Below are 20,999 nucleotides of genomic sequence, written 5' to 3'. Positions count from 1 at the left end.
ACAAAAGTACAATGATCAAGTGGTTAAACGTGAAACTACAAAGTACAGTGGTATAATCCCAACCAACACAAAAGTAAACAAAAAGAGATAGAAGAAGAGGTGAAAGTCTCCCAATTTTCCTTTTTATGTACAAAATTAGGCTAACCAAACCAAAGGTGCAATTTCTTATTTTCAATCATTACTATAATTCAACTTCCCTACAAGGTTATGGTAAAAAAGAAAATACATACTTTGGGGGAAAGAATGAGTTGCAATTTACATGAAGAATTGTTATAGAAGTATAAGAAAGAATGGAGAGAATTATGCAGCCTCCTAAGATTAAAAAAAAAAAAAAAAAAAAAGTAACTAAATGTCACATCTAATCAAATCTCTAAGCTTTGTTTTGTTTTTGTTGGTTATTAATTACCCGTGAATGTTGCATTGTTCCAAATATGGGTTGTTGAAGTCTATATATTTTCTCCACAACTCTTTGTACTCTCCAAATCCAATATCTAACCATGGCTTCCGAACACCGTCGTAGTGTATAACAGCTGCCTTCCGTATGATGTCTAGCAGCACGGTAGAGTCATGGCCAAGTCCGAGCACATGCCACCGTCGCTCCAGCGCCGTGGTCTGGTTGTAGAATGTAACCCACCCCAATGGCAAGCTTCCACCCTTCAAAATTGGCCGTTCATTACTCTGCATCCATCATGATAAGAGTAGCAGTGAGAAATGGCAAGACAGTGTTAAAAATGTTTTCTGATCCAAACCTACGGATTCCAAAACGAACAATAGAATTGCTTCTCTAAAGTAGTTGATTTCTTTCTCTTTTTTTTTTTAATGAAGAAAATAGCAATTTAAATGAATTACAGGACTAATGTAAACCACAAGAAAAAGTGTTCTATAAATTGTATTTCAATGAAAGCGAAGAGTTGGCAGGACCATCTAGTTTCGAGGGGAGTTCTTAAAAGCATAGAATAAGTGGATGCTTTTTAAGTTTTACTAAGAGTTATTTTAGATTTGGCTTAATCCACAAAGGGTATCTATCACCAACACAGACGATGACCATGCTCATGGGTTATGAAAAGAATCCAGAAAGTCATCCAAAACACAATTTCAGATAACCAACAAAAAATCTTTCTAATACAGTTTTAGTCAGAAATGAAGAGATAGAAAAAAAGAGTGGATTTGAAAGCCTATGATAGCATGGATTGATAATTTTTTTGACATAGTATCAGAAGAAAAAAGATATACAAGGTAGGCAAGAGGATTCATTGCCCTTAATGGGAAGCAAAGGAAGAAATCAAAAGCTTAATAAGAATTTTTGCTGCTAGGGAATCTGATGTCCTGAGTATGCTTTTCGAGATGGTTAGCAGTTGAGGTATCCCCAGAAGGTTTTATTTTGAACAGCAACAAAGCTAAACTAAACATCTTATATGCGTCCTGGCAATGTCTTCATTTTTTGTGAACACAACGAAGAGAAGCTGGACAAAGGTTTTAAATTCTTTTGAGTTTTTTTTTTTTTTAATATATCTGTGAGTGTCCAAACCACTTGACTAATCTCACGGGACAACCAGCCTGACTTTACAATATTTGCGTGTCAAGGAAACTCGTAGGAAATTAATTCCTAGGTAGGTGGTCAACATAGATTGAATCCATGATCTCTTAGTTATTGAACTATGTTTCCCTTTTTACCAATAAGCCAACTCATGATGGTTAAATTCTTTGAGATCGTTGAGCAGTATTAGGAACAAACTCATACAAAACAACCATAGATGGCATCAGTGTGGACCATAAATATAAAGCTGGAGTAGAATTTTTCAACACCAAAGTGAGAGATTAGCCCTGTGGCTCATCAGCTATTGTCGGGGGAAAATTCTGACAAAAATGACTTTTGGGGTCGGGTAGATGGCTAGCCCAATGCAATAGCTCACAAGTTAGATATTTGGATCAAATGGAGCTCCTTCCTTGGCGAGTAGGATTTTATTTTTGTCCTAAAACCCTTGGATCCTTGTCTATCTTTCAAAGAAGCTAGTCCAGCTGGAACATGCTGGACTCAGCATACGCTTCCTCCCTTGATTCGCTCAAGCATTGACACTCCAAATGAGCACTATCACCTTTGATAGTGCAGCAGTAAACTGTTTAAACAATATTCTTGAAAGGTGGTTTTTTGTTAAAGAGCCTAGGAATTTTCATACGTTACCTTTTGGATTGGTTGAAATCTTTTAAGAGATAAACAACTCTAGTGATGCCAAAGACAATATCTCTCCTATTTTGAAGCACATAGCTATAGTGTTTCTGCTTCTATTAACTGATTTACCAGAAAATAATGTTCCACCTAAGGCAATCAACCATCAGGATATATATGTCCCCAAAAATTGGTATCTCCAACTTCTTCAAACAAATATCCTTTATAAATATTCGAAATAAGTATATAAACATAATTAGAGAACGATTCAAGAGTTCTCCTTGATCTTTCTTCTCCATTGGATACTTCTCCCGTGTGTCAAATTTCCTCCAACTCCATCTTACCATCAAATAATCTAATCCAACTCTTCACTCATCTCAGCAAGCTATTTCCCATTTTTACTTTAACTCCCAGCATTTCTCTTCAAAGGACTTAGTATGATCTAAATAAATATATTTTTGTTAGAGAACAATTCCTAGATTATCTTTTTTCTTGATGAGAACAATTCCTAGATTATCTGGTAACACTTTTGAAAAAGCCCTATCGAGAAATGTAAAACTAGGGAAATATTCAAAAGTTCTATTGCTCTTCAACTCCTCCCAACTCCGAGCAAACACACCAAATGCATACTTCCCTCTTCTTTCTTCTAACAGGAAAAAAAAAACTAGATAGGTGAAAACAGAGAAAAATGTTCAAGGATACAAATTCCCAACTAGAGTGAGAAGAAAAATCAACCAGACCAAAAAAGAAAATCATCAAAAGTCATACCATCCAAACAGTACCTAGAAGAAAAATGAACCTAATTTCAGAATCAGACTTATGAAACCAAAGTGCTACTTGTTAGTGATATATAATTAAATTTACCCTTACCCACAAACATAAGTTTTTGAGTCAATTGGTGATTTAAGAAGGTACAAAGCAGATGGTTCAAGGAGGTATTATGTTTAAGTCCATGCATTGTTGTGTTCTCCCCAATTAAAATTAATTTCCACTTATCGGACCTTCAAATATTTCAACCCTACAAGTGAGGAGTGTTAGTGATATATAATTAAATTTACCCTTATCCACTAGCTTAACCTTTTGGGTCAACTAGTGATTTAAGACAGCTAAACCTAAAAACCCAACAAAACGTAAAATTAGCTTCTAGACCATAGCCCAAAAGGCAAAACTTAGGTAGAAATCCATGACGACTGCTGCAAGCAAGGCTTCTGCTCCAACAAACGTGAAAGCTACTATGAGAAATATTTAGTAAACAAAAACCACCAGGCAAGGGACCTGGCTGAAAAGCTCAAAAAGGTAGAAAGATCTTAAATTATATCTGAAAAGTCCTTTAAAACTTCCATAGAGATGCACTCTAGACTAAAGATGGAGGAATTCACCTCAAAGAAAAATGAAAAAACTGATTTAATTTGGGACTTTGGGAGAGCCTTCTATATGCCAAATGCATACTTCACTCGTCAGACTAATATCCTAAATAGACACTAGATACCGCACTTATTTCTCCTCAATCCTTCAAGAGATGATCTTTGCCTGTGCTGGCTCTGAGGTTACTTTCATCCGATCCACTCAACAAATATACTCCTTTTTCTCATATCACAAACGCATCTTCGAGAAAGATATCAAATACACAATAGTTGGGGAGCTGAAATTTTGCTCAAAATAACATTCACCAGTTTAAAAACTTTGGCTTTCAATTAAGCCTTGAGTAAACAATTACCATTCCATCCATGAAGAAAAGAAATGAGAAGGAGAACTACAAGTAAAGGAGCCACAGAAGTCCAAAATTTAACTTTTCAAATCCAAGGAATTATACAAAAACATCACTTGCAAAGAAGAGCCAAATCAAACTTCCAACAACCCTTTGAAGGATTATCTTAAGAACAAATAGACGATGGATCAAGATGCTAGATAGGACAGCATTACAGAGAATGAGTTTGAAATCGAAGAGGGCAAAATGGTTTTCTCCCACCAGTTCGTAAAATAAACTAGGGCAGCCTTCCTCTAAAGGTCATTCCCAGGCTATAAAAAGAGGTCAAGTGCCTCAATATACCCTGAATATCGAATTTGATTATGGACTGAACAATCATTAATAGCTATGCCAATGAGCGTGGATTTGGCAAATTTAACCTTAATATTTGAGTTAAATTTGAAAAGGTGCCAAACCTTAATAAGATTATTGAGCTTTCTATAACCACTTTAGACATTAAAAAAAGTGTCATAAACGATTATAAGAGGATTGACTGGACTGGAGATGGTGAGTAGATCCATGATCTACCAGCATAATCAAATGAAAGAGAATGTCATTCGGTTAGAAACTTTACGACAAACCTCTTTGTTTTATATTTAGAAAATAGAGGTGTTTGAAATGTAGCCACATGTCCATGAAACCTACTTGGATCAATAGAGGTGTTTGAAATGTAGTCACATTTCCATGAAACCTACTTGGATCCAAGCCTTTTCTGAGAAGCACTCCCAATAAGAAATCAAATCCCTATCAACCATGTCCTGGGTTTTCCCAAAATTAATATTCATTACCCTCCTTGTTCATGTCACCTCATAATCATCCATAATCTCATTAGCCAAAAGGATGGAATTTAAATAAGAATTTGCTAATCAGAGACAAAGAAAAAATGATTAGCCACAATACATACTAGAAAGAAGTTTTTCTTCATCCAAGAAGCTAGCACACAATTGAATAAGTTTGAGGAAACAGTGACAATGCTATAGGATGGAAGTCAGTCACCTTGGGGGCGTTGATTTTGTTTGGACTAAGCACACGTAAGTTTCAACACATAGTGTGGCAAGGAAGAAGGGATAAAAGGAAGAATAAGCAAGCCATCAATTTCACCCTTGCATAACATCTTTTAAAATGTGATACCAATATCTACCTGACTGATAAGCTAAAGAAGAATACAAAGTAGATAGGAGACAAAGTAGACTCATTTAGCAAAACATTACAAGTAAGAACACAAGTAAACGATTTTAAACAAGGCCGATAGCGACTATTAATTTATAAAAAGTTAAAAATAGTTTTATATTTAGGAAAAGTAGAACGCAAACAAAGCAAGAACATCAATTTTCTTACCAATCGTAGATATTTATGATAGAGTGCAGTTAGATTTTCTTCCCTCCACCTTCTGAGATCAAATAAGTTCATACCAAATGCCCACGTGCATGCCTTATTGTTGAACTTTTTGTTAATCACTGGATCTGAGAAGTTGATAAACATATCCATCCGTAGAAAAGAAACTTCAGTATCTTGACAAGTTTCAACAGCACCATTTACCTTCCCCTTCATACCAACGTGCCACAAACCAGATAAATCCTTTTGCACCACCACATCATGATCAAGAAGTATGACCTTATCCAATGAAGGGAATATATTTGGTAGATAGAACCGAAGATAATTTAGTTCAGAAGTAAACCTTGGGTCACTTGAATTTTGCATCTTCCATCCTAGATCATACTCATTGGACAGCCATTTAAAGTCTTCCATGCTCAGGACCTCAATTGTTGCTTTTCCGGGAGGATTTAGTAAAAACCACATGGACATTGCTGGTAAGTTCAAGGAATTGGTCACTAAATGGAAGACAATTTTCTCCGGCTCCTGCAAATTTAAAACAGACAATTATACATATTTTCTTAGAATTTGCTGTCCCTAATAGCCATTATAGAACTGCAAGCAAAAACATCTACAAGATATACAACTTTGAAAATTCCTTCTTACAAATCAAGTAAAAACACATTTTAAGCTTTAAACTCTAATTAAGGTAAGCATAGTATAGTTGATTGCAATGCACAAATGGGAAAGATCATGAGTATATACCGTAGCACTTGAAATAGTGGAGTTGACGACAACTGCACAAGCCAAAACATTGTCAGAGAAGACGGCATAATGATACAATTTAGTATCATGCAACTTTTGTTGTTCAAGCAGCTGCTTCTCCGAAGGTTGCAAAGCAAAGTATTCAGAAGTCAATCGCATCGACAGACAATGAAAACCTTTTGGGGTAGTTCTTGCAGCAAGATTTAGAAGATAAGTAGTTTGTTTCTTTTGCATACGAACTTGCTCTTCAGCATTTTCAGTCATAGCTCGAAGCTTTGAAGACATTGCCGAGCAGTCTGGGAAAGCATGGCCCGCTTTTACTAATGAAGACTCCATATTTTTCATTTTCTGCAAAGCACTATAAATTTGACAGATGTTCAGGTGAAATTCCACTAGTTGAGATTTCTATTCTAATAAAAAGCAAAATGTGAAAAGTGGCATTGAAAGTCCTATTTACCTCTTTGGCAGATCTGAATCACAAGTAACTTCCTCAATTGCATGCTCCAACTCTTTGACTCGTTGCCTTAACTCTTTCATCAGATGAGCAGTACTACCTGGTGGGGCAAAACTTAGGTAGGCTTTTGCTCTTATCAGTTGATCTTTGATTTCCTTTACCTTATAATCTACAGATCTAGACTGGGCTATCCGTGCATTCTTATCACGCTTGGCAGCACTCCGATTATGTTGTGGATATTTTGTCTCTTTCTCCACATCTCTCACTCCCCTCGACTGACCATGAAGATTACTATCATGTCGTCCAGTTTCCTTATACGAATGCTTCTGCAATCAAAATTTAGAGCCAATTTGTGCAGGTGAACCAAACTATTTATTCTTTTTAGTTCATACACGCTAGAGAATAAATTCACCGTTGCAAAACATTTGTGCATCTAATGGTTCAGATGGGGTCCAAAGGTTATAAAAAAAACATTAAAGCAAGTAGGTCATGAATGATGACGCCACTTGTACTGAAATTCCAATGGTGAGAACCGACATCAGTTCCAGGAATTGTGGCTTAATATTGCACATACTGATCGGTTCAAATTAAACAAAATAATTTGCACTCATATCCATTCTCGATAAATTTGAACTTGATGCTCATTATTTCTGCAGGTGTGATGTGAAGAAATATTTTTGAAGGAAACAGTAGCCATTCATTGATGTGATGAAATGCTATACAAAGGTACTATCTACAGACAATTGCAAAAAAAAAAACACCTTGAAAGATACGTGAGGGCAGTAAGGCTGAAGTTACAAAAAGGAGGAGACATTTGCCACAATTGATAGCTGAAAAGACGTTTTAAGAAACTTAACGATTAAAAACTTAAGTAGTACAAAAGCATGTAACCAGATGCATTAGGTTAAACAAATCTTTACGGTAGAAATAAAAAATAGTTTGCATCAATATGTCATAGCATACCATACATTGATAACAGACTAAACAAATATAGGGGCTTCAACATTATCAACTGCAAGTACAAAAAGAAACACACCCTTCTACTTGCACAAGCTAAAACATAGTGTAAAACGGGAAAAGAACAATATTGCAAGCAACCAAAATTTATCATGGACATTTTTTGCATAAAAAACAAAACTTTTGATTAAAAACAATGCTGCCTAGATAAGAAATCGAACTTCAACCTATCGACACATCCAAGCAACCAGATTTATGAGTATAGTCGTAAATCAGTAACTCGAAGGGAGACCGGCTCCAACTTATTAATGAGAGAGACATTTCCTAAAAAGCAAAATCTTTCATCAAAATCCCTATAAAGAAACAATACAAATGAACTTCAACCAATCCTCATTTGTTAGGCTATTTTATGTTTAAGAGTATATGTAATCCTATATAATTGTTCCATCAAAAGGAAGAACCAAAACAGGGTTCCAAAATTCCATGAAGTATTTTCCTTGCTCTTAAATAAAAACTATATATGTTACAAGAGTTGCATATTCAAGAATAATAAATTTAAGTTAGAACAAGAAAAATTCATTTGCAACTTCTAAAATAAGATCATAAACAGGAGTTGAATAGCCAAAACAACTATCCACATGCTAGGCATCATTATCAAGATTGTCAAATTTCTAAAGAAATGATTTCATATTGAAGAATAAAATAAAATTAATAATTTAACAAACCAAGGAAGGCATTGCGCTCTACTATAGCCAAAATCACACATATGCATTGAAAATATCATTTGGAAGGAGATAAATTCTCATTAATAGTCCATATTCAAGAGAATAAAAATCAATTTGTAGAAAAGAGTACCTTTTCCCTACCATCCTCGAACCGTTTGTCCTTCTGTTCTTTGCTGGGTTTACTTCCTGAAGTTCAAATGGGAAATCCAGAAATAAAGCAAAATAAATAAGAGAAGTGAAAACTGTAGAGAGAAAATAAGACACAACAACAAACACATACACACCAAATTCAAGAGATTTGATTCCTTGTTTAGATTGAAAATCTTTATCTTCAAAAACAATGGGTTTGGGTTCTTTTAAGCTCTCGCCCGCTTCCTTCATGATAATGCCAGTAAAGATCAAATCCACTAACCATAAAGTTCAGAAATGCAAGGAATACCCAGGGAGCAAATGATTTAACTGATATATAAGGGTACCTGTCCAACTGAGTTAAGTGCTTCAATATCTCTCCGCTTCTGCAAAGAATAACATTGCAAAAGTAAAGACAAAAAAGAACTTCCTTCAATCTTCTCACAACGTTCATATTTATCAAACTCAACTAAATCACTGATAAACATCACATACAATTGAAAACCATCTCACCCAAAAATCGAAAAAACAAAATTCCAGTGAAAGAATAACAAGTAAGGCTACACCAAAGCAAAATCACTAAACATTTACAACAATCGAATTCTCTCATTTCAGCAAATCATTCACCTCCCAAACTAAAAAAAAAAAAAAAAAAAAAACCAATACAAGAAAATTAAAAGAACAATAGGCATACCCTGCTCCATAAATCATCGATGAACTCCCTCTGCCCTGAATCAAAACAACCAACGAAATCAATCAAAGAAAACAAACACATTAACTCGAAAAACCAAAAAAAAAAAAAAAAAACCGTCGTCCTCTAACATTCAGTAGTGAACAAAAAAAAGGGAAGAAAAAGAAAACGAACCAATAGAAGTGATGGTCTTGAGACGGTGAGAAACGAGAATCAAAGGAGCAAGAACAGAGAGAGAAAGCAGAGAGAGGATGAGAATCCTCTGGCATCGACGAAGAAACTTCATCAACGCCGCCTTCCAACAGTGGATCCCGTCGCAAAAAGGCTCAGAAAAACCATAAAAAAGAAAGAAATAAAAAAAAAAAAAAACAAAATTCAAACTGGTTGACGATGGAGGGAGAAGTGAATGAATGGATTGCTTGAAGAATACGGAATATGAATAGAAAAGAGAAAAAGGGGAGAAGTGGGTGTCTAGGGTTTAGGGTGAAGCGTTATAATATTGGTGTTGTTCTTCTTTAATGGCAGGCCGATTGTAGAGAGAGAAAGAAAGAAGAAGAAGCTTGCTCGTCTCGGCCATGTTCGGCTGCTTCTCTTTGTTAATTTCCTGTGACAAAGTTTTTCTTTTATTTCCATTATTTCTTTTTTATTATTCTTTTTCCTAATATTTTAAATTTCTTAATTATTTTTTTACTCTTTAGTGACGTGGAAAGAGTTGGCTTCTATTTTAAAAAGATGATTATCATAATGACACTATTATTGTGCTTAAATATCAACGCAAATTACAAAATCCCCTTCTAAACTACGCCACTTATTCCAATAATACTTTTAATCTTTTATTTTAAATAACTAATTCCTCCTATTTACTATTACTAATTAATTACACCATCAAACTTACGTCATTCTACTCAAACCAACATTTATATAAAGTTTTAGAATTTAATTTTAATGTTTATACAAGTTTAGGAATCTAAATTCTAAGTAAGTTCGATGGTGTAATTGTAATTATCATTATACATCGTATATAGATCCTAAAATAAACAAACAAATTCACATAAGTTTGACGTTTTAAGTCGAATCCGTCCACATCAACCTATCTTTTACTAACTAATTCTTTTTCCCCAGCATATCTTTTACCAACTAATTCTTTTTCAAATATTTTCTCTCCAAAGCTATTTCTATCGATATAGGTCAAATTCATATGTCTCATCAAAATTTTGAGGTTTTTTTTTTATCTTTTTATAGGTTCTCCATATTGTCTTCTTAAATTCATAATTCTTAAATCGATCTTTTTCTAGACTTCGATGTCATACCGGATAAACATTAAATTATATTTAAAAAATAATTAACAATAAGAATAGCAATTCATGCATTTTTTTAACTGTAAAAAATTGTTTACGTTAACCTTTTTCCTCTAAAATTTATGTTTCCTCCTGAAATTAAGAATTTAAGCTTCTCTCTCTTAATATCTATTGTATAACATTTTTCTCTAAAATGTTTATCTTTAATTCTCTAAATATTTATACATCTATTTCTCATCTCTCTATCTATTTATCTCTCAATAAAAACTTATCTTTTTTTTATTTGTGTATGATGCAACTAAATGATTAGGTAGGAGAATTTAGAGATGAAATAGATGGAAAATTAAAAGTTGAAGGACTAAAAATGGAAGGAGAGAGACAAAATTGTTTGGCTTGATGAAACAAAAAGAGAAAGGTAAATTAAATGAAAGAAAAATAAGAATGAAGAAATAAAAATAAAAAAGGAGGGCGGTGATTGGATGGTAAGAATAGGCCAAGGGGAAGTGTCCAGCTGTCGTCCAGGGTTCGGTAACGCTGGGCTCCACTTCTATCAAAATTCAACGGTTTTCTTTTTCTTTCTCTTTTTCTTTTCTTTTTCTTTTCTTTTATAATAATAATATATATAATTATACATACATATATATATATATATATATATATATTTTTGAATTAGATGAATGCACGTTATTAGCGGAACAAAACGCTTTTGTTTGGGGATAACGAATATAAGCATTTTCCGCATTTCCTTATATAATTAACCACAAATCTTTTTCTTTCTTTTTTTTTTTCTCTTTTCTTCCTTTTTTACTTACTCCCTTCCCTATGGTTATGTATTACATTTTATTCTTATATATACACAAAAACAATCAATATTATTTTCTTTTCATCATCATACATATTACATTTTGTTTCACTTTTCATTTTCCTTTTTTTTTAAATTTCTATCATAACCAATCTAAAAAATTAGACAAATCACAAGAAGTAAACTATAGAAAAACTTTGTTTGATTCCAATCTCTGCACATGAAGCAAAACCCATATGCTACCAAATGGGGAGGTCACATTATTGAATGTAATGAGTTATGTAATAAAAAAAAAAAAAGTTCATTGCTCATTTAACATCTTCATTAATGACTTGTAATCGAAGAAAGTTGTGACACTATTTACTTCTACTTGGTGATCCATTATTAGCAAATATGCACATTGAAAAACATCTCATATACAAATGTCGACAAAGTAAATTTAAGCAAGTCGACAAAGATTATAGAACATTCTCCACACAAAATGTTTCACCTTACATGGAATCTTGACACCCACACCTTTTTCCTCCAACTAGACTAACTTGAACCACTTGATGAAGAACGAGAACCACCATACCTCTCAAGCAATTCTATAGCCACTTTTAATAGAGTACTCAACATCACTTGTCAAACGTAGATCTAGTTGTTATCTCATTTCAAGCATTGAGCTTCAACAATTTAAAACTCCTTTAAGAAGAAAAAACTGCGCGGAAGAGACACTTAAGTTAAGCAAGTTGGAGTAAAGACAAAAGCAGTGGCACTTTAGAACTTTGGCCAATAGCATACTTTGGATTATTTAATAAAGACATTAGCCAAACTTTTTAAGAAGGGTATGATTAAATGTGGCAAAAGGTCCCGAAAATTTGATCTTCCTTCCTCCTACGAAAAAGACAACATTTCTCCCTATATTACTCCATAAACTCATTAGTTGAATTTAAGATATGTTTGTAATGCCAACATGTGTTTGATTTCTCATTCAAATTCAAGATAAATTACACAAAAGGGTTGATGTTAAAATATGTGAATGGAAAAACACATCCTTGATTATTACGTGACGACAATGGTAAATTTTTTATTTAGGAACGCGTGTCTTGTAAAAGACATAAATAATCTAAACATCGATATAGTATAATTATCACAACCTCTCTAACAAGAGACTCTTGGTGGTTGTAAGGGATGAGAAAACAATAAACTTAATCCTTCTAAAGTCATATAAGGATGTGTATTTATAGAAAAAGCTTGATCTAGGGAGTATGTCAAAGTTTTCAAGTCAAATTAGGCTCATTCTTGAACCAAATGGACTACATAGGGCACGGGTTTGACATGATCATTCATCAAATAAGGAGGCTTGGTTGCGGTTAAAGGTTGAGGTCGACCGAGTCAACTTGGGCAATTGACCAAATCTACATTCTCTTCTAGCCAAAATGGCTTGAATGGTTGTTCCTTAAGACCCAGTCTCACCCTTAGTCAATGTCAAACAAGTTCATTACACCCTTCAGCTTAAACTCTCATCTTTTCCATGTTTAGTTTGGTTGTAGTTTCTTGTTTGAGTTTCATCCTTTAATTAACATGATAGTGTTTGGACTTGCTTAAAGTCGATTATGCCTCTTCTAGACCAAATTTACTTATAACATAAGATGATAATGAAACTTATTCCAAAAGATTAAAGCATATTATATAAAACTACGTCTATACATACCCATGAGTCACACATTTGTAAATGCACTTTATATATTTCTAGTTTGTGTAAATTACATCAATTATTTCTTAAAATTTGTCACAATTATACAATTATACTTACACTATTGAACTTTGTATTTAATCAATTAAACTTCTAAAGTTGATAATTGTTACCATCTTTCCCGTAATTTATTAAAAGTTTACATTACACCCTCATGAGTAGTATATTTTTCATTTAACTTTTTTCTTATTGAAATGACATTCAATATAATAAAAATTTAAAACTTATTTGATTTTTTAAAATAAATTTGACTAAAGAAATTGAATTATTGGAACTAATACTAAAATAAAAACAAATTAAAATTTTCTTTTTTAGTGGACTAATTTGGTCTAAAAAGGGAAACTTGCCCCCAACTTTGATAATGAGGATTCCTTCCAATTTAGACTTTATAAAAAATAATAACAATGGGCTTTTTAAAGAAATTTTTTTTTTCATTTCCTCTAAATTGGGTATCACTTTACAAAGCCTTTTATTCACCAAAATGGATTAGACCTAAAGTTTATATGCAAAACAAAACTTCTCTTAATTAATTAATAGAGAAAAATAGAAAATTAACATTTTTCATTGTTTTCTAACTAAATATTTCATTTATTATTAATAATTATATGATTTGGGAAATTTTATTTCATTACTATTATTTTCTATTTTGATGTCAAAAACCTCTAATTTTATTAACTTCAACTCTAAGTTTGATTAACAATAAGGGATGATGGAATTAATATCCTACCAATGTTAAATTTCTATATTGATCACTTTATTGGTTGATTAATTGTGGGCATTTTTGTAGTTGGAAAATGCTATATTTGTGGGTATTCATTCATATTTAATTTTGCAAATAATTTCACCTACTTGATTTTTAGGTTATGTTTAGGTACTTTGGTGGTTTGGTTTTGTGTATTGTATGACTTGGTACTCATTATTGTTTCTTTGGGTCAATTAATTTATTGACAATTTTCAATTTTTCTTTTACACATTCACATATTATTTTTGTTTTTTGAGAAACTTGTTTTTATTTGTATCGTTGTATTTAATTTAAAAGTATAATATAAAATTCAGGAAAAATGAATACAAACAAAATTGTTATCATGTCTAAAACTTACGTTTAAGTTTTAGAATGAATTTAAACACCAAGTAATAAGTAAAAATATTTCAAATCTCGTGTTTAAGATACTATTTTGCAAAATTATTTAATTTTCACTCAAGAAAGAAAGTTATCAAACCATACAACTAAAGTCATTGTAGAAGATGATATCTATATAGTACTTGCAATCATGGTATTAAATTTTGTGAAGATGTCAACATTTTTTGTCAATAATTCTTCTTATTCAAAAGTTTGATATTCAATCAATATCTCCTTTATATGTTATCAAAGCATCCATCAAACATGAATACAAAAAAATTGCACTAATATAAATAATAAACATGTTAACGGGTTTAATGAGTGTAAATGATTTATTTATATAATATATATATATATATATCTGATGGTTTATTTATTTGTGTGATATAATTTTGGATAATTAAAATGAGTATTAGCAATTTTAAGAATAATAATTAAGTATATAGCAACATTTTAAAAAAAATTGCAAATATAGCAAAGTCTATTAGATTTCTATCATCGATAGACTCTTTTGGTTTATTAATGGTTGATTGATGATAGACTTTAACAGATTTTGCTATATTTTTTAAAAAAATATTTTACGTGTGTGTTTATAAAATTTTTGTTTTGATATAATTTTTATTCTATTCGACATCAACATTTTTATAGATATTTTCTTTGACATTTCTATAAAACGATCTCTACATTTTCATCGATATTGATATTTTAAACTTTGTATAGTGTATACACAATTAATAATTAGTAAACAATAACAAAACATGAAATTCAATCAAGTCTTAATTCTAAATATTAGACTAAATGTGCTTGCACATTTGTTAACATCACGTAGTACACTTGACTCATTCTAACGAGTCGAAGGTCATATTCTCAACAAAAAGAAATTCAAACAGTTATCCATTGGGTCACACTATTCACTTTAGATTAAGATGTATAAGTTGTGAAAATAATTAAGAAGTCATGTTATCTAAGGGAAGAGAATTGAAAAGAAAAAAAGAGAGGGAATAATCCTAATAGTGATGGATAAGAAGGAAAGCATAATAATTTGAAGAAGAAGCAAAAAAACACACACACACGTAACAAATTAAAGTGATCATATCATTATATGTTAAGGGGAAAACATATATATTGTTTCAACCAAAAAAGATTAAGAAAGGTTACTAATGAAGAATAGACATCTCACTTGAGGAATTTGTTTTCATGTTTATCAATCATGCAATGCCTAACACACTTTGGCTTTGCAATGTGTCTCTATTATTTCATTCAACTTTTTAAATCTTTAATGCCCTTACCAACCAATAATTTCACAAATAACATTATATTAAATATATAACATTCCTTTCAAGAGTGTGACAAATAAATTGCTCTCTTGTTAAGATGAATATAGTTCAACCGATCTAGTGTTTATAGTATTATTACCAATCTCGAAGTCAGAGGATGGATTCTTATACAATTTACCAAAACAGAAAAAATGAAAAACTCTCCTTAACGCTTTCGCTGTCAAAATAAATATAGCTCAACCGACATAGTATTTATAAAAAAAAAAATACTCTTTTTTCTTTTATTTCATTTTAAATGTATTCAAATTTATCATTTATATATTAAATTTAACCAATGTGGAATCATTTGACTGATTTTATAAAAATTACGGTAAAAAGCTATCATTGTACACTAAGAATGTGACTATTTCCTTACAAAATTAAATTCCCATATATAGAAATATCAAATACAAACTCGTTAAGTTTGTATTTTGATTGATAGTGACTCAATGATTTGAAAACAAGAGATTTAAATACTATAACATAATTATATTTCATGATGTTTTACTCTTATTCAATGTATTTGATAAACAAAAATATGTATTCGTTTAATGTTAATGTTTTCATAACGTCCCAGATCCAAGAGATTTAGAATTTGGATTCGACAACTGACGATCCTCGCAACTTGATAACATCATTCTTGTTTGTCTTAAAAGCTTGTTAGAGTGAAAGTTGTCTCAACAAGGTTCACATTGTTGGTATAGATAGTACTTTTCAAATCTTTTAAGCATTGATTTATTAACCTTACTTTTCATGAAGTCAAAGAAATAAAAATAAAGTAAAAAAATAAAAAGTAGGAAACCAATATAGAGATTTACGTGATCCACTAACTTTGTATTAGCTACTTCTATGCATTTGGGATTAGAAAAGTTGATAGACAGTACACTACACTACAGTTTTTTAGACTGTAAAAGCTCGAAATGGACGGTTACAATTAATATTCTTTAGTTTTATAAGGTATGATAAAAACATTTGGAGTTGGACCCCAACAAGAGTTAAAAGAGTACAAAATGAAAGAAAAGAATAATAGAATATGATGATGTATAATAACTTGAAATAAATGAAGTGTTGTATATGTTCATATTGGTCCCCTATCAAAACTCTCTCACATGACTTTGGTATATACAAAATACATGAATTACTTCACTTTCCTTTATTTCATTTTCTCTTTTTTATAAAAAGAAATTGTATGAAAAAGAAAAAAGAAATGTTTCAAAGAACACACCACCAACCAAACACTATTCATCCAATCTTTATAACCAAACATGGAAAGTACTAATCAAAAGAAGCTAATGATGAAGTGTATGAATGTTGTTAGGTATTGGAAGTTGGAATGTTCCCATCTCAACTCACTCACCTTTCTTTTTCCCAATTCTAAATATCATTCTTCTAAATTCATATGATTTATGTCATATTAAGCAAAAGTCATAAATAAACTTCGTACACCTTTTTATTGATAGACAACTGACATATGCATAGTTAGTTTACAGTAGTGAATATAAAAGACATATAAGAGTAAAAGATTAATTAATACATAATATTTCTAACTACTTTTAAGCTCAATTATATTCTTATTTAACTTTAAATCTTAACTAAAGTCGTTCAACAACAATTATTCCACTAACCTATATTATTGTTATTGTTATTGTTATTTATTAAAAGGAATTATTCTCCTATGTTACTTTTGTTGATGATTTCAATTGTTGTCATTCTCGTAGCTAGTTGCAACTTGAAAAAAGTGCATTAACCATTCATAACCTTGACTACTTAATCATGATTGGAATCTTGAAGATTATGTATTGTCAAATTCAACATAATTAATTAATATTAGTTATTCTATGATCTACGTATATCTAAAAGTTGAAGATTCAAATTCTCATTCTCCACTATTATTGTTGATCAGAGAAAAGAGTCACAAAAAACGTCTATCAGATAAATATATCACTTACAGTTCTAAAATTTCACGACTGAATCAACTTTCACATCATTTTTAAAGATTTCGTAAAACTATTTATTAGTTGAAAACCATGATTGTTATAAAATTATTATTTTTAGGTGTTTTTTTGGTGTATATGTTTGTACGAAATATAAATAGTTTATTTTTTATTATGATTTTTAGAAAAATCTTAAATTTAATTAGGGTTAAATTAATTTATAAATTACTTGAAAATATAGAGAGATATTGTGGTAATAATACATCATTTGAAGACATTTCATTCTGAAACCTTCTAAAACAAATTACCATCTAAAACAATGAATTCAATGAACACATTTAATATTTCACACATTTGGTTATGAACTCATAAATTAAATTTCAATCTAAATAATGGTTCAAAATGAGTTTTATAAATATGCATTATTTTTCCACTAAATCAAACTATTGAAATAAATATAGCCAAGTGTCTTTTGCTAATATTTATCTATATTTTAATTCATTTTGTTTGGTTATATTTGAAAATAATTTAAATATATTAACGAATATTAATTAATTTAGAAAAATGAGTATCATACAAATAATAATAAGATATTACATAATACATATTTTAACTTAAAAAGCAATTACATTTATACCATAAAATATTATATATATTTTTAATGTTTTATATATTTTTAATGTTTTTATATTTATTTTAATATAATTCATTCAAAATTTAAATTCATGGCCAAAATAAATATGTTCAAATATGACCAAATGAGTCAAATTAATTGAAACAAAAGTAAGCCAAATTGTTTACAAAAATAGCTAAAATAGTTAAATATTTTTAACAATTTTGTCCGTTAAAAAAAGTTTTCAAAATTCACTCAATTTAAACCATGAAATATTTGAAATCTACTCCGAAACGTCAAACAAGCCCTAAATAATTTGAAACATTCTCACAAAATTTGCGGCAAAACTAAAGCATTTGAATCAACATATTTGCTACAATATTTATGTCAAATGAGCTTAACTTAACTGACACATTATGCACTCCCAGAATATTCTTGAGACACATTATGCACTCCCAGAATATTCTTGAGTGAATGAGAATAAGAGATCCTGAACTTCCACTTTCAACCACCTTTTAACAAAAAAGAATCTGCGTATTAGAAAGTCAGAAGGACCAAAACTAAGGGACGAACATATATATGTATGCCATCATAATACAAAAACCTGAATTTCCAAATTGGGACTTCTCCATTAATTTAGAATAACAAAGCTGTTTGAAGCACTAAAATTGCAGAGAAGGATGAAAAGTTTTCAAGATTTTACATTCACACCCCAATCCACACAACTCTCTTCAGTCTAACCCCATCCATCAGGTTCTCCTAAATTTCTGACTTCTTGCTAAATGGATTGAAAGAGGCTTTTGCAAGGAAACCCACCTCTCAAAAAAGCTACAAAGCTGCTCCAAAAGTATTCCAATATGTACAGCAACACTCAAGACACTCGACGTTCTTGAATCCCTTCCGGGTAGTTGTCTTCATGGGGTTCAAGTATTTGCAGGTTGAGAAGGTATTCTAGGATGGTTGTGTTCACCTTCATATGTAACAATGAGCATTGAAGGTTCTTCGAGACAACGCTCAACGTGCTTTCTTGCTGGACAACCTCTCATGCTGCTGCACTTGTAGTATCCTCTGCAGATGTTTGGAAGTAAATTAAGACAGGCACAAATGAACAAAGTATATCCGAGATCAAATCAAGGAGAATTTCAGATTGAAGTTTCAATAGCCACGATTAAAGTATTTTGCAGAATGAGATGTACCCCTAATAACAATTTCTCGTATATGCATACATTACACAATGCAACTTGACAAAGTGAACAACATCAATTCCTGCTTAATTTATAAATCACGGAAACGGAGCCCCCCCCACCTTGAAGAAGAATTCAATGGCGTACTTTACTCCGAGAACAAGGGCAGACAAATAAAGCAAGTTATCAATATCCCAATTAGATTACCAGGCAAGGAATCTTTTATTCACAAAGTAATGCCAAAAGTAATATTAGAAATATTCCATAGATGCAATCATATATAATCCTTTTCCCAAATAAAAAGAACAGAAAAGATGTGGCAGCCTATGAATTCATATAATTAATCAGCTCATAGTATTGCCAGCCAAATGAACAATCAACACTTTTTGCATAACATTATGAAAACCAATATCAATCTATAAAGAAATAAGCAACATCAACACAATAAGCTGCCAAGTAGTGCAATACCTTGGGTGTGGAGAACCCTTGATTGGCTTTTGGCCATATTTCCTCCAGGAATAATCATCGGGAGGGATATCTGCAAGCTTGTTACTAATCGCGGGCACCTTGATCGACCGTTTCACTCTATGTTTCCTGCGAGAACATTATCAAAATTGAATCAGAAAAACATATAAAAGCATCCCCAAAAGACATCATAAACAAAACCACAGCTTCCCAACCTCTTCTTTGAGCAGTGACATCTCCCATTGCTTCCACATTTAACACTCCCATCTTCCCCTCTCCCATTGCATTTCCTCTTATGATACGAATTTTGATCGGAAGACCGGGGCGCCCCAATCAAATGGAAGGCACTCCCATCCAAGTTAGCCACACTCCCATCAATGCTCAATGAAGAAATAAACGACCTAGTGGATGACATTGTGTGTTGTGTGCAGCTAGAGCTATCAAAATTCAAGTTAACACCATTACTGCTCCTAAGATACACTACTTCAGGCTGCGGAGGATTAGGATTATTATTCAAGACCACCCTGTTCTGAAGCAAGTGATGATGATGATGATGATAAAGAGCAGCAGATTGAGATTGTATTTGTTGGATTGAACAAGTTTTGGCATTTGTGTTCAATTCCAAAGATGGGTTCCCCAAACAAAGAGGACCCATCTGCAAATTCCTGCCCTGGAGGTGGTCCATTCTGCAATCAGGGGAATAAGTTTCTAAGAACAAAGATTGGGGAAGAGGAAAAGGGGAAGAAGAAGAGGAGGAGGAGGAGGAGGAATTAAACAAAAAGTTGTTGACCTTCTTCTTTTTCCTGACCCTTGCATGACCCAACCCAGAAGAATCAAGAAGACACAGAACTTTCCTAAACTTAAACACAGCCTCTCCAGTTTCCGCCATTAAACAACTCCTAAGCTTCAAGTGATCTTGAGATGAGGAAGGCAGAGTCAAGAGATTCAACACTTTATGACAACTCTCAACAGCTTCCCTATTAGCTTCTTCAACCTCTTCCATGACGACCTTCCCGAAAAGAGAGAAGACCCAGATGAGAAAAATGGCTAAATCTGAAAGACCCTAGCTGAAATTAAGCATAAAAATGGACGAAAAAGAAGAAGAAGAAGAAGAGGGAAATAATGAGGATCGGAAAAAACAGAGGATTTGGGAAGCAACCCAACCCTAGATTCTTCTTCCTTCTGCCATTAAATTTAAAAAAGTAAAAAACTGAAACGAATTTTGAGAAACCCAAAAGAATAAAAAGCACACATCATCCATCCATCCATCTTTCTCTTTCTCTTTTGCTTTAAAATTTCTGTTTTCTTTTTCAGTAAAGATGGTATTTAAAGAGAGAGAAAAAAAAAAAAAAAAACTGATAGAAGTAGAAGAAATATTGATTTGATTAAATTGAAGAAGGAAGAAATGAAGAGAGAAGAATAGATTTTTGTTTCCTTTTATATATTATTTTTTTGTTTATTGAAATGATGAGAAGCAGCAGATGGCAGGGCAGAGGAGGAAACAGGGAAGCAGAGAAATGAAACTGCCGTCTCTCTCACAAATTTGTATCTGGGTCCCACCATCCTTACTATACAACACA

At 31.9% G+C, this 20,999-nt stretch overlaps 2 protein-coding genes across 2 annotated transcripts; both read right to left on the bottom strand.

Moving 5' to 3' along the window:
• Positions 1-95: 95 nt before the first annotated feature.
• LOC101206067 (probable galacturonosyltransferase 6) lies at positions 96-9,563 on the bottom strand. Its single transcript, XM_004146940.3, has 9 exons — positions 9,124-9,563; positions 8,953-8,987; positions 8,606-8,644; positions 8,414-8,504; positions 8,260-8,315; positions 6,451-6,773; positions 5,994-6,351; positions 5,253-5,774; positions 96-678 (listed from the first exon to the last, which is right to left on the bottom strand). Exons 1-9 carry the CDS (start codon positions 9,233-9,235, stop codon positions 403-405), a joined length of 1,812 nt encoding a protein of 603 aa, XP_004146988.1. The 5' UTR covers positions 9,236-9,563; the 3' UTR covers positions 96-402.
• An 8,791-nt stretch (positions 9,564-18,354) lies between these two features.
• Positions 18,355-20,781, bottom strand: WRKY51 (probable WRKY transcription factor 21). Its single transcript, XM_004146900.3, has 3 exons — positions 19,635-20,781; positions 19,423-19,548; positions 18,355-18,838 (listed from the first exon to the last, which is right to left on the bottom strand). Exons 1-3 carry the CDS (start codon positions 20,420-20,422, stop codon positions 18,694-18,696), a joined length of 1,059 nt encoding a protein of 352 aa, XP_004146948.2. The 5' UTR covers positions 20,423-20,781; the 3' UTR covers positions 18,355-18,693.
• Between the last annotated feature and the right edge of the window lie 218 nt (positions 20,782-20,999).

Source organism: Cucumis sativus, chromosome 7, assembly GCF_000004075.3.
Source record: "Cucumis sativus cultivar 9930 chromosome 7, Cucumber_9930_V3, whole genome shotgun sequence".
NCBI lineage: Eukaryota > Viridiplantae > Streptophyta > Magnoliopsida > Cucurbitales > Cucurbitaceae > Cucumis > Cucumis sativus.
Note: the sequence above shows the minus strand (reverse complement) of the source record. Positions and strands in the feature narration are given on the sequence as shown.